The following is a 15007-nucleotide window of genomic DNA, read 5'->3' as shown; positions in this document are numbered from 1 at the left end:
ATCAGAGGATGGGAGTAAAATTTAAAGAACTTGACTGTTGAAGCCCAAAGGACAGGAACAACAGAAAGAAGAAATTCAAACAAGAGGGCCATGATGGCCCTATATCGCTCACCTGTTATCATTGCACTTGAGGACAAGAAGGTCCTCAGAAAACATATCTCAGTCCAAAGGATGGAACAACAAAGGGAAGAAATTAAACCAAAAAGAAAAAAAAATTCTTACAAGGTATAGATATGTCAAAATACACCTAAAAATTGGAGGTATCATCCATGTTGTACCACAGAAAAGTGGTCTCTGTTTTTCCCTACGGCCAATAATAAAAAAGTTACTAAAAATCAGCTATTTATAGTAACGTAAAAGGGAAGTCATAAAAAAAATATATTGTAAGTGAACAAAAGAAGGATCTGCCAAATAAATCTCTGACATAAATGAAATTTCAGATCAGTATCTTCATTAGTTACGGAGATATACCCATTTTAATTTGAAATAAAGGGAGGTAATTTGACATAAAATCAGTCCATAGTTATCTACCCTGATTGTCTCAGTCCAACTCATAACAATAATGAAATTTCAAATAAGTCCTATAAGTCTTACTGATATAAATCCATTTTGATTACAATCAGGGGAGGTAATCAGATATAAAATAACTCCGGAACCTACGATTGGATCTGATTTGTCATGGAATCCAAGATTTATTGTTGTTGAAGATATTTTGGAAGTTTGTATCAAATAAAACCATAAATGAAGTATCTATATGGCTGCAAAAGCCAAAATAGCCGATTTTGGACCTTTAAGGAGCCATAACTCTGGAACCCATGATGGAATCTGGCCAGTTCAAGAAAGGAAGCAAGATCTTGTGGTGATACAAGTTGTGTGCAAGTTTGGTTAAAATCAAATCATAAATGAAGCTGCTATTGTGCAGACAAGGTTAAAATAGCTAATTTTGGCCCTTTCAGGGGCCATAACTCTGGAACCCATTAAGGGATCTGGCCGGTTCAAGAAAGGAACCGAGATCTTATGGTGACACAAGTTTTGTGCAAGTTTGATTAAATTCAAATCATAAATGAAGCTGCTATTGTGCAGACAAGGTCAAAATAGCTAATTTTGGCCCTTTCAGGGGCCATAACTCTGGAACCCAAAACGGAATCTGGCCAATTCAAGAAAGGAACCAAGATCTTATGGTGATACAAGTTGTGTGCCAGTTTGGTAAAAATCAAATCATAAATAAAGCTGCTATTGTGCAGACAAGGTCAAAATAGCTAATTTTGGCCCTTTCAGGGGCCATAACTCTAGAACCCATAATGGGATCTGGCCAGTTCAAGAAAGGAACCATGATCTTATGGTGATACAAGTTGTGTGCACGTTTGGTTAAAATAAAATCATAAATGAAACCACTATCGTGCAGACAATAAATTGTTGACGCACGGACGCACGGACTGACGCCGGACGCCGGACGCCGGACGAAGGGTGATCACAAAAGCTCACCTTGTCACTATGTGACAGGTGAGCTAAAAAAAAAAAAAAAAATCTAAGTCCACAAAAAAATTCTTACCAGGTAAAGTTATGTCAAAATACATCTAAAAATTGGATGTACCATCCATGTTGTACCACAGAAAAGTGGTCTCGGTTTTTTCCTACAGCCAATAATAAAAATGTTTCAAAATAAGCTATTTATAGTAACAAAAAAGGGAAGTAATTCCAAAAAAAATTATTGTAAGAGAACAAAAAGGGATCTGCCAAATATAAAAAACAAGAGCACTGCAATGCATAGCAATATACACAAAGTAAAGTTATATATGACCTTAGGCCCCTAAGTGTGACCTTGACCTTGAAGCAAGTCATCCAAAACATGCCCTCTGCATGTCGCCTCAGTGTGGTGAACATTTGTGCCAAGTTTCTTTGAAATATTTCAAGCAGTTGAAGAGTTACAGAGCAGACACAGCAAAGTCATGTATGACCTTTCACTCCTAAGTGTGACCTTGAAGCTAGTCTTCCAGAGCAAGCGCTCTGCATGTCGTCTCAGTGTGGTGAACATTTGTGCCAAGTTTCTTTGAAATCCTTCAAGCAGTTCCAAGAGTTACAGAGCGGACATGAAACACACTCATATGACCTTTGACCCCTAAGTGTGACCTTGACCTTGAAATGAGACATCCAAAACATGCGCTCTGCACATCGTCTCAGTGTGGTGAACATTTGTGCCAAGTTTCTTTGAAATCCTTCAAGGGGTTCAAGAGTTACAGAGCGGACACGAAATTGCTAGCGGATGGACAGACAGACGGACACCGGGACCATAACATAATACGTCCCTTTGGGCGTATAAAAAATATATAAAATAGATAAGCCATAGAATACAATGCACTCTATCACCAAACGTCACTCTGACACTGATCAAATATGATAGTTATTGCTTTGTAAGCATGCATGCATCATCTCTCAAGTATAAAATAGAGATTATGAACTAAGAAGTTAACCCTTACCATGCTGGACATGATTAATTTTGCCTTTGCAGGTGATCATGATCTGCACTGTTTGCCATTCAGTCAGTATCTTTTTGGTATGCACCCCTTTTAACAGTTGGTGGTACTGTCCAAATTGAAAGATGGACCAGTTCATTATAGAAATTTAGCCGGACAAGGGTTAATGACAACAGTTCCTTAATGTTAAAGATTTCAGTTCATAACATCTATCAGACTTGTTCTCCCTTCTGTTTCAATGCAGCTCTATATACGTCTTGGCGTCTATATAATATAATATGAGAAGACCAACAAAGTGCATTTGCGACCAGCATGGATCCAGACCAGCCTGCGCATCCACACAGTCTTGTCAGGATCCATACTATTCGCTAATGATTTCTCTAATTGCAGCAGACTTTGAAAGCGAACAGCATGGATCCTGACCAGACTGCGCGGATGAGCAGGCTGGTCTGGATCCATGCTGGTCCCAAACGCATTATGTTGGTTTTCTCATGGTGCGGTGCATATGTATTTGGTGAAAAGGCTGGAATACCACTCTACCCATTTAAATATTTAAAAAACGTTGAAAATATCTGGCATGTCATCTGTAGAAAAAGTAGGGTAAATACTAAGTATAAATAAATGACAAGTGGTCATATAAATCTAGTTTTTATTCTTTCATAAAATAAGCATGTAAACAAGCACATAAATGTGGTCTCATATATATAATCATACCAGAACAAGAAAATGTGTAACTATCTACAATTTAATTACATTTTCAATTACAATTTCTCAACAATAATTATTCATGAATGCTCAATTATCTAATTATAGAGTTGCTTTCAAGAGTCCTGCACTAACCACATAAATTACCTTGTCTGAAGCAGCAAAGAATTATAATGGTCTGATACTAGTATGTAACCACAGTTGATGTTACAGACACAGTTTCAATTCATCCTTCAATGGCTTTATATAGCTAATGTATTAGAACAGCTTCAAAATTTAATTTTAAATTACTGTACAGACTGATATTTTCACGAGTGTTCCGACAAAAACTGTTATCATTAATTTTATTTTTTTATTCAACTTTTTAAATCATCCATAATTATTAACAGATTAGAATAAATCTAGAAACAAAATTGACATGCATGACATTTTACATTACACAAAAAGAAATCCTTCAAGATTGTCTCTGTACATGTAATGAAGATAAACTAAGGGTAGGTTTAATTTCACCACAGAATGTAGTTCAGGAAAAATTCTACAAATGTAACAGACATACATCAGTTTATCACAAAACTTTTCAGCATCTGATTCCTTTGGTCAAACTTTTTTCCACAGACAACCAACACTGTAAGATTTTTGTGTTATCACACACAATACAAGCACGCTCTGCAATATACTGACTATAGTTCTTAACATACAATAATATATACATAACAATTAACAACAAAAAGATTGCACATAATTTGGTACAGTGACCTTTGTTTTAGCTGCTGGCAATACATACCATATCTCTTACAGATGACTACATAATGTGAACATATAAATGTAGTTTCAATGTGTACTGTCGCAGACACCTATGTAGCTGTCACATGATGACCATGTAGAAATCACATGATGCCAACTTAGCAGTCACATGACCCCTATGTAGCAGCCACATGACACCTATGTAGCATAACACTATATCCAGCAAGGCTGTTTTTATTTCAAGACAAGATACTTTATTAAACATATTTTTTTTTTACTTTATGACATTCACTAATGATTTAATTTCAGTGGATGTCGCAAATAATCAAACATTTCAACAGTTATCTCAATAAATATCTCAATTCAGAAGTTATCTCAACGTAACGTTTATTGGTTAAGTCACTGAAATATTTCAGTAGTTATTTTTACAACACAGTTTTTAATAAAACATTAATGAATCATTTCAATATTTAATAAAAATGAAACATTGAGTAGATATCTCAATCAATGAACTATTTCAGTATTTATCTAAAGGAAACGTTTCAGGAATTATCTTAAATTTGTGAATTCTAGTAGTAAACTAATCTTAAGTAGATTCCCATGGAAGAATATTAAGATATCCTAACTACTGACAAAGGAGGTGAGATGATTCCCTCTGAGTATTATTTTACCGTAGCTGATTTAGCATATACGTTGTATTAATAGGTATGGATATACAAATTTACCGTCATTGTAAATGGCATGTAGACAAATAACCCAAGCCCTAACCTTTTACTCTAGAGAAAAAAATCTGCTTGCCTTTTTTTTCTTTTACAATTTGAGATAAGTTTCAAATAAGTATAATAATTGTCCTACATTCACTGCTAGTAAGTGTATTAAACTTGTCTATATTTTAGGTAAATGCAAACATTGACATTAACAGTATTCTTACACTTCAATACCATATATCATCTCTAAAACTATGTAGAAAAAAAGTTACAGCTCTTATGAAAACAATGTAATTTATAACAAGAGCACTGCCTATGGGTGCATCCCCTGTCTGCAAGTGCTGGACTATATGTAAGAAAAGAGTTGTAGTTCAGATTTTCTAAGTACAAAAAAGGCCATAATACTAACATAATGCAGGTTAGAGTTATTGTTCTTGACCTACATTGTCCCCTATTGATGATAAAGAAGTGTGCAAAGTTTCAAAGCTGTAGCTCTTACAGTGTTTGAGAAAAGGTGGACCTAAACAGAAATTTTAACAAATAAACTCAAATTTTCTAAGTACAAATTAAAAGGGTCATAATTCTGACAAAATGTAAATCAGAGTTAGGGTTTTTGGCCTACATAGTCCCCGTATGATGGTCAACAAGTGAGCAAAGTTTCAAAGCTGTAGCTCTTACAGTGTTTGAGAAAAGGCGGACCTAAACAAAAATTTTAACAAATGCCGACGCAGATGATCATGTGACGACAAGACCTCGTAGATTTTTTCAAGAAATCAGACAAGCTAAAAACTCGGCCTCTATTAATATGAACACATCTCTTGATCTCCAACTAAACATTTATAATAGAACCAAGTATACAATACACAAATTATGTGAAATAACTTAACAGGTGAAATTTCAAATGAACATAAATAATACATAAAATCTAGATCTTCTAGTAATAGTATATTCAGATGCACCAATATTTACTTCTCAACTAGATTGCACAGCAATAGTCAGATGTTTTATCTGCCATACATGCACACTTCACTCTGACATCACTCTGTCTTGGGTGTGATTTCTAACTACTGTAAAGCTCTTATTTTGTGAGAATCATATTTTGAGCTATTATTTGCATGTTTCATCTATTGTAAATTCAATCATTAATCAATTAATACACCACAGATCTCCATGCATATCTTTTGCTTTCACTTTTAAAAAAGTCGCAAATCCAACATTCTCCAATAAATAAAAAAGCACCTACCGGTATCAGAAAAAATATGCAAAATTAGGTTTATGCAAATTTTAAGTATCTTACAGTATAACCACTCTGCAAGTGTATATTTGTTATACAACTGAATTTTGTTAAACAAACCGTAACCAATGATTTCTTATTCTCCTTGAATCATTTCACTACAAATAACAGAGATGGAAATGATACGAACTCGATGCCATATTTCAGACACCTTGTAAATAAATCCATCCTTAAAATGCTAGTGTGATACTGTTTTTTTTTATTCTCAGGAAAAATATTGTAACTAGTAGTAAATAATGATGAAAATTTATGGGCGATTTTTTTTTAAAGTGATAAGTTAAAATTGGTGACAACTGGAAATCACACCAATCAACAAAATGATAATATTATGGAAAAATTGAGAGCATTGTACTGAAGATGTTCTGCTGAAGGTTAGGTATTATCACTTATCATGCTGGACATGACTGATTCCGCCTTTGCTACCAGTGTAGATCATGATCAGCCTGCACATCCATGCAGTCTGATCATGATCTGCACTGTTTGCTATTCAGTCAGTATCTTTTTGGTAAGCACCCCTTTTAACAGTTAATGGTACAGTCCAAATTGGAATATGGGCAAGTTTATTATAGAAATTTAGCAGGGTAAGGGTTAGTATGTCATCACCTTAGTGTAAACAAGAGCACCGCCTTGCGGGTGCTGACACTCATCTGATTTTTTTTGTATAATAGAAATATTGTCCTACCCATGATTTTCTAAGTCTAAAAAGGGCCATCATTTTTGTAAAAAGCAGGATAGAGTTATGTTTCTTGATGTACAGTGTCCACTTATGATGGTGAAAAACTGTTGCAAGTTTTAAAGCAATAGCTTTGATAGTTTATGAGAAAAGTTGACTTAAACATAATACTCAACCAAGAAAATGATTTTCTAAGTCCAAAAGGGGCAATAATTATTGCAAAAAGCAGGATGGAGTTATGTTGCTTGCTGTACAGGGTCAGCTTATGATGGTGAACAAGTGTTGCAAGTTTCAAAGCAATAGCTTTGATAGTTTAAGAGAAAAAGTTGACCTAAACATAAAACTTAACCAAGAAATCTGATATTTTCTAAGTCCAAAAGGGGCCATAAATCTTGCAAAAAGCAGGATGGAGTTATGTTTCTTGCTGTACAGGGTCAGCTTATGATGGTGAACAAGTGTTGCAAGTTTTAAAGCAATAGCTTTGATAGTTTAGGATAAAAGCTGACCTAAACATAAAACTTAACCAAGAAAACTTATTTTCTAAGTCCAAAAGGGGCAATAATTCTTGCAAAAAGCAAGATGGAGTTATGTTTCTTGATGTACAGGGCCTGCTTATGATGGTGAACAAGTATTCCAAGTTTCAAAGCAATAGCTTTGATAGTTTAGGAGAAAAGTTGACCTAAACATAAAACTTAACCAAGAAATCTGATATTTTCTAAGTACAAAAGGGGCCATAAATCTTACAAAAAGCAAGATGGGGTTATGTTTCTTGCTATACAGGGTCAGCTTATGATGGTGAACAAGTATTCCAAGTTTCAAAGCAATAGCTTTGATAGTTTAGGAGAAAAGCTGACCTGAAACATAAAACTTAACCAGGCAACGCCGACGCCGACGCCGACAACCGCTCAAGTGATGACAATAACTCATCATTTTTTTTTCAAAAAATCAGATGAGCTAAAAATGGATAACAGTATTGGCATAGAGAAGCAGTTACCCACGTTGTGCACTGAGGAGATTATATGTATGGCAACAGCTAAATTTCATCATATGTAAAATCAAATAACTTAATGTGTCACAGCTTATCAGAGATCACCTCATTACAGTCCATTCTTTGGTATAATATTACACAGAACCTCTGTAAGTTAAAAGTAAGTTCAACACTTTAACAGAAGAAAGAAAGCGCTTAGTGCATATATACAGTTATCTTAAAAGTAACTAGATGTATATATGCAAAGTAGATGTAACTCATTAATACCGTATTTTCCCGAATAGACGCCCCCGGGGGCGTTACATTTTCCAAAGAGGGGGCGTTCATTTGAGGTAAAAAAATAAAAAATTAAAATTTTTACAAAAACTTAAAAACATCGTTCAAACCAACTGTAAAGTGTTTCTGTGTTGTTTAATTCCCCCAAAACGTAATTATTTGGCATCTAATTTAATGCAGTTTATCTTAAAATTATGCATTTAAATACGGTACCTCATGTATTCCGTGACACGCTCGCGACATTACACATTACGTCATCATACCCAAACAGCTGTGTACTCCGATAATATTTTCCTTAGTACATGCGGGTACTGCAATACACAATGTCAGTGGTTTGACACGCTGTTTATGTGCCGGCTTTTAAATTAAAAGTTATTAGAACTGCCGAAGAAAAGGTTAACACTTTGCCGCAAATTTGTTTAAAGTCGACAGGAAGCTTGTGCGCGGGTGGTGCAAAAACAAATCAAAAATGGATTTACCGTTTATTTTTCTATTTGATGATTGGATACGTACCGTACTTAGTATAAACGTTTTGGATTTACGTTACATGTACTGTTTAATAGTGTGTTTAATTCTTAATACAGTGGATACTTACTGTAAATTACTTATTATGTGGACTTATAAAAATGAGGTAGGTGATTTTTTTTCGTTCTTGTTGACTTTTTTTCCCCTCCAAAACGGGTGGGGGGCATTAATTAGAGGGGGGGGCCTTAATTCGGGAAAATACGGTATTAAGTTTTCATGATGAAGCTGAGGTTGTTGGCACTTTTTACTAAAATGTAAAATGCACAACTGTAACAAGTTATATAAATTAAATATCTTAACTGTTATTCCTGTTTTTCACCTTGCCTTATTTCTTATAACCATACTTCACTGTTTAAAGGTCCAATACTAAGGAAAGTGGACATTTTAATTTCTTTTAAAAAGCACAGAAACTATTTCATTTTATTGGAAAATGAAAGTTGGTATGTAGAAAGTCGAAATAAATCGCAGTATATGTACAATTATTTTTCTATGAAGTATGAAGAAAGTTAAAAAGACCTGGGGGTCATTCTGTCGATTCATTGAAATTTCAACATAATACACATACATTTCTTTGAGTTCCAAAGACCTTCTGTAAATTTTGACCTGCCAATCTTCATTATTTAGTGTCTTGCAGAAGTCTATGCACTGGCTGTGAAAAAAAATTGCCAACTCACTTTCCCTTAGTAATGGACCTTTAACAGTATATAAAGAAGGGAAAATGCTCTTACTAGGAAAAATAGCAATGAAAGAAAGTACTAAAATTATGGACATTCAAAGATTACAAAAATCACATTTATTCTTTAGTTATAATCACCAGACAATGCCATGTAACAGATTTCTCTCTTTTTTTCTTAACAAGAAATCACTTGATGTTTGATATAGAGCAAACTAACATTTACACCATTTTCGATTTTTTTTCATATTTACCATAAAAACAGATTTTATGTGATGACAAACTCTAGAGAATACTGTCAAGATTTTTTTACCAGAGCTGTAAATATATATAACTCTTTCGAATGAAATCATTATTTTGGCGAAACAAATAAGCACTTTTAAAACATATTGTTTTAAACATATCATATGTTCAAACATACCATAGCAAAAGAATTAACATATATTTAAAATGCAAGTTTACATGGAAAATATACGACAATATTGCTACTTCAACATGTTACATAATATACAAATAAAATATATACATTTGTATTTGTTCTGTACTACATTTGCACAAATAAATATTACATACAATAAATCTTTCACATACAATCTGAAGGAAATGATTATCACAATTTTCATAAAGGTAACACATTTGTTTTATATGGAAATATTCTTTTCTAAATGATTGACTGTTGGTATGGAAATAATCTAAACATTCTAGATAAATCACAATGTTTTGGAATAGTTACACTAATGACAAGCAATCAAACTTATATCCCATTTTTAAGTTACAACTGGACACATTTTAACCTTGAGCGGGCTGGTGGCAAGTGATCCGCCTTTGCGACCAGTGCAGACCGAGTTCATGTGTTGTGCAGGCTTAACTTGGTCTGCACTGTGCGCTATTCAGTCAGTAAATTTTCAGTGAAAACCCCTTTGATTAAAATGTGGTACTGCCCAAACTGAAATGATGGACCAGACTATTTTAGAAATTTAGCAGGGTAAAGGTTAATTGCACAAAGAAATGGTAAAGAACTAGGGGAGGATAATAACACACTATTTCTATGCGTCCAAATGTCCATTCTGTTTCAATATAATTATTCTCTTACCTATAATGAATCTAATAAATGGGAAAATTGGTACCTACTGCGTTAAAGCATTCTTTCAAGGTTCTTTTTTTTATAAACTGGCATGAAAAAAGTATGGAAAAGGTCTTGCAATGTACAAATTCATGAAGTCTGTCTTCATTTAGAATGCAAAGCAATAAACTTGTTTTATATGAAAGAAAAAAAAAATAGTGTTGTTAATTTATTTTGTTAAATATTTCACAATAGCTTTTTTTTTCATTTTACATACTACAAAGATAATCAAAATTGTAATTTACCAGATTTTAAAGTTGCCAAAAAGTCACTGTAACAACAAATACTGCAGGTTCAAGGTATATAAAATACATAAAAATTCTTGAAGTCCATCTAGACCTAGAGGGCTGGTGTATCCCATTACTGAGAAACAAATGGAACCTTGCAGAATAATACTGTAAGATAGAGAGGAACATAATCTATTTATAGCCTGAATGTGAAGAAAGCGTAATGCTTATTTCAATCACTTTAGAATTAATATATGTCCATTCATTGTCAATTTGCACATAATTGTTCTTTTTTCATAGTTCCAAGACTTGTAATGACTTATGCATAGCCCTTCTACAACATGGAACTTTTTGTCTGTATACACTCTTGCAATACAACCCTGATATATTCATAAGTTATGCTACAATAGGTCACTTGTAAGCGTAGTTTTGATATCACCTAGTAAATTAGACAGGAGGGAACTTATGGAACATTTGCCATCCACTGTTAATTCACCATCATTCTGGAAAAAGAAGAAAAATATCGAATGTGGAGATATTTATCATTATTTTCAAACCTTATTCTACAATATTAAGTATAACTGGCAGCTGACAAGGTAAGGCTTACAAATGATATATCTATTGTTTGATCAAATCAGTACTTCATAGCACTTTCTTTTACCGACAGGTGATATATTTATAGTACACACCGCAGTCAATATCATAATCCTCAAGTTGCTTGTCAAAAATACAGTCAAACCTGTGCTGAACATCAGTTCTGATGAAAGCCACGACTATAAAACTTCATAATGGTCACTGTTTTCTATTCCCATTAATAGCCATAAATAGTGTGAATTAACCTGCGTTAAAAAAACAACACCTGTCAACAAAGACCATGTTTTTCATTTCAATGGTGGTCTTTACAGACAGGATTGGTTGTATAACTAATACTGAGCAAATATACAGAGGTAATGGTAATGAGAAACTAAGAAGAAATGATTATCATGCTGAAAATTTCTACCAAAAAGAATATGCACACACAGAGACCACAAGTTTAGCAAAAGATCTAATTTATTTTGTTATCACATTCAAGAATGAATTTTAAAAGAAAATTACTTACAGATTTGACTAGTAAACACACATGATGCCCTTGTATTGAACGGCTGTATAAGGAGGCACTGTTATCAACTTTTTCAACAACTGTAAAAAGTCAAAGCAAGGTTAAACATAAGCAGAATTCATTCATTGTGATTATTTTTTTTCTAGAAAACATCACTATGAACAGCTTCAAAGCTGTGAAACTATATTAGGCCTATCAATGTAATGAAGATAAATGTCAGACATGCAATTAATGACCACTGAGGAGGCAAGAACAAATGAAGCTAACATTTTACAATATCATCATATATTTTGATCAAAACTTAGTAGTTATACTGATAATTCATGGTGCATTAAGTAACTCCTGTGTAATTTTTTGAGATTTTTAGAATAAATTTCTGATAGCTTCACCACAAAATAATGATCTGCTGATACCCTAAAAACTGTTCGTTAACAGTTTTACACCATTTTTCAACAGTATTTCTGGTAGCAATTAATCTTAACAAAGTTCTTGGATTCCTTACTATTAAGAGCTTATTCTCTGTAACTAATAACTTTCCCACAGGAGTTCAAACATACGGGGTGAATGACTTCAGACATATACTATGTTCTACAATCGCCACAAAGATTTGTCTCCCCTGGCATCAGACATACAGCCTCTCAACAGACAAGTCTTAAGCTTTGCTGCACGATCAGTCAGACTTACTGAAAGTGCTCTGTCCATATTCACATGCATACTGATGGTAACAAGCAGAAACTGGAACCAAACTTACCTTTAAAATGATTATAGAAGCAAATTCTTAGCAAAGAAACATCAAAGTTAGGATCTAGTGGTGAACATTTCAGAGTAGATTTTTCAGTTAGATCCCCTGATCCAAGTAATGATGCAAAATCAGGCCTGCAAGAAATAAAAATAGAGTTCAGTTCTTAAAATATCAAATGCCCTAGGACATATAAAACTTCACTATGGACAGTTGGACGCCCCTGTGCAAAAACCAACTTAAGGAGGTAGGTATAATTATACCTTAACATTTGTATGTGCACATGCCCAACTGGAAGCTAACATGAGGATTTACGACAACGTTTACAACAAACTAAATGTGTTTGTATATTTATTATTCTAAAAAAATCATTAAACGGTCTCTGATCTGATGCTTAGTGGTTTAATAATGCTGAGGTAACAAATAAATTACTGCAGAAACGCTACAAAACATTGTTACCTTAAAATGACGTCACTGGCGTCATGACGCTACGCGTCAGTTACCACGCAAAATTATTAGCTTTTATCTTGAGAGTTTTGTTTGTTTGTTTGTTTGTCCAACAAAAAGAACATAGGACCCATAAAGTAGCAACTACATGACCTCTTCCCTTATTATTTCACCATCTCTTTTCTGAAACAGGAACACTATTAACATTCAAAGTAGTCTTACCCTTTACAAGGCATTGCAACAAAAAAAGCACAACATGGAATCTCTAGGCGGAAATCTAATTTATCATGTGTTGATCCTTCCTCAGTCTGAAATAAACAATGTAAAGCGTATCCAATATTTTTGTTTTTCTTTAAATACCTATAGATACACCAGAACTCAGGTCAGTTAGTCTTTCTCAACTTTCTTGTGCTGTTAGACCGGTCATAGTGGTCACCTGCATTAAACAGTCACCTGCCTTAATCAGCTATATTATGGAGCTCCCACGTGTGTATAGTAGACCTAGGTACTGATCCTTGGTTAACACAAGCAATTCTGCTTGTTTTATAGAGGCTTTAACATTTGCAACATTTAATTTTAATCAATGATATAACTAAAGTGTTTGTAATGCCTTTTGTAAACTACTACTAACAGTTAATTAACAGTTTTTGAGCCTAACCAGTATTTCTGGATTCAATACCAATACTATTAAACTTACTCTCTCGAGTGTAACTAACACGAAGAATAGACAGGGCAGGATGCACAACATTACACATATCTAATTTTGTAATATAGTCACAGAGAAGATAGCCTCACCAATGGCAGTCATGTGCTTAACTGTACAACCTACTAAAGACTGGTGTGTGTATAACAAAGTGAGTCACCCTATTATTTCTTTTTTCTTGTACATCAAGTTCATTCAATGATCTTCATTATTTAAAATGAAATTTTACTGCTATTCAATTTCTGTTTACAGGACAACTATTTACTTATAAATAACGTACAATTTTCACCAAAGTGATCTGTAAATTTCTCTAGTTAGATAATTAAAAATTTCTTTCATGTATTGTCCTTACCTTTACCATATAGGTTAAAGTTCCTTTCATTTTGGAAGGTTGTACTATACTTTGTACAGAGAATGCAAACTGGCCCTCATTACTGACCCCAGCTGGAAGCACGAAAGGGACCTGGACAGCATCATGTGTAGACTGGCCAATCTTTAAACATGGTACAAGACATAATTTATTTACATCAAAAGAAAACTGAGTAGAGATCTGTGACACAGAGCAGATTGGTATTGAATGTCTTTCTTCAAAAATGAATATGCATAGCAAATTTTCAAAATTAACCAATGGTAGTTTTTTTGTTGCTTTTTTTTTTAAATGAATTAAATACATAAGTCAAATATCTTTATTCTAAACACCTCCTTAGTACTACCTCCTTACACTCCATCTGCCACATCTTACATCAAATATTAGATATTCAATTTTCATTAGAGTAAAATTTACATTAAAGTTAGTATCTACATTTTTCAAATACTGTGAAATCATTAATATTTGTGGTGGACTAATTTTCGTGGATTTCGTGGCAGAGTCAATCCATGAAATTTAATCCCAACGGACAAGTAAAATTCCCATTCATTTTATGTTCAAAAGTTAAAATCCACAAATTCATATCCCCACCAAACTGCCATTTTGACCAAAACCACGAAATTTCATGCCCACGAAATTAAATGATTTTACAGTATACATTAAGGTCTATATTAGAATTTGCTCTTACCCCTCTGACAAGTTTGGTATTTAGGGTATCCATGACATTAAATTCCAGATTTTTAATATGGTTACTGGTTAAGTTGGTAAAAACCACTGACAATACTATTTGGTCTGTTCTCTGAGGACTAACTCTCGTTTCACACGTCTGAAACAGACAGTACTTCACAATCAGCAAAACATGTCTCTATATCAGAGACAGAAAAGTCAAAGAAATATTTTATGATAAAGTTCATACAAGGTACATTTTGTGAATTGCAAGAAATTGTGACATTCAAATCAAGATATACTTAATTATATTAAAAGTTATGTATAAGCATATGCCCCTCCAAGCACCTTTTCAGGCACGGACGGGTCCCTGGATAGAACCATCAACCTTCCGCAAGCCAGTTAGATATCTTCCTCATATGAAAGAATTCTACTTCCCAAGTGAGCTCTGTAACCCACAATGGTATGGGGCAAGTATTTTGAAGTTTGCGACTTAAAAAAGCTCAGTCACTCTGTACATCATTTCAGCACCAGGGAAGATTTACCAATCTTCTGCAGCCGATTGTGAGTATCCAAA

General features: G+C 33.8%; 1 protein-coding gene across 1 annotated transcript in view; it reads right to left on the bottom strand.

Moving 5' to 3' along the window:
• Nucleotides 1–3106: 3106 nt before the first annotated feature.
• The window catches only part of LOC123525106 (AP-3 complex subunit delta-1-like), a 62400-nt gene continuing 50499 nt past the window's right edge, over nt 3107–15007 (bottom strand). Inside the window, 6 exon segments of the mRNA XM_053539655.1 lie at nt 3107–10912; nt 11509–11588; nt 12260–12384; nt 12917–13002; nt 13750–13890; nt 14453–14590. Of these exon segments, the coding sequence (XP_053395630.1) occupies nt 10811–10912; nt 11509–11588; nt 12260–12384; nt 12917–13002; nt 13750–13890; nt 14453–14590 (672 nt within the window). The 3' untranslated portion in view covers nt 3107–10810.

The sequence above is a fragment of the Mercenaria mercenaria genome, chromosome 3, assembly GCF_021730395.1.
Source record: "Mercenaria mercenaria strain notata chromosome 3, MADL_Memer_1, whole genome shotgun sequence".
NCBI classification, from domain to species: domain Eukaryota; kingdom Metazoa; phylum Mollusca; class Bivalvia; order Venerida; family Veneridae; genus Mercenaria; species Mercenaria mercenaria.
This window is presented reverse-complemented; position numbering and strand designations above follow the sequence as displayed.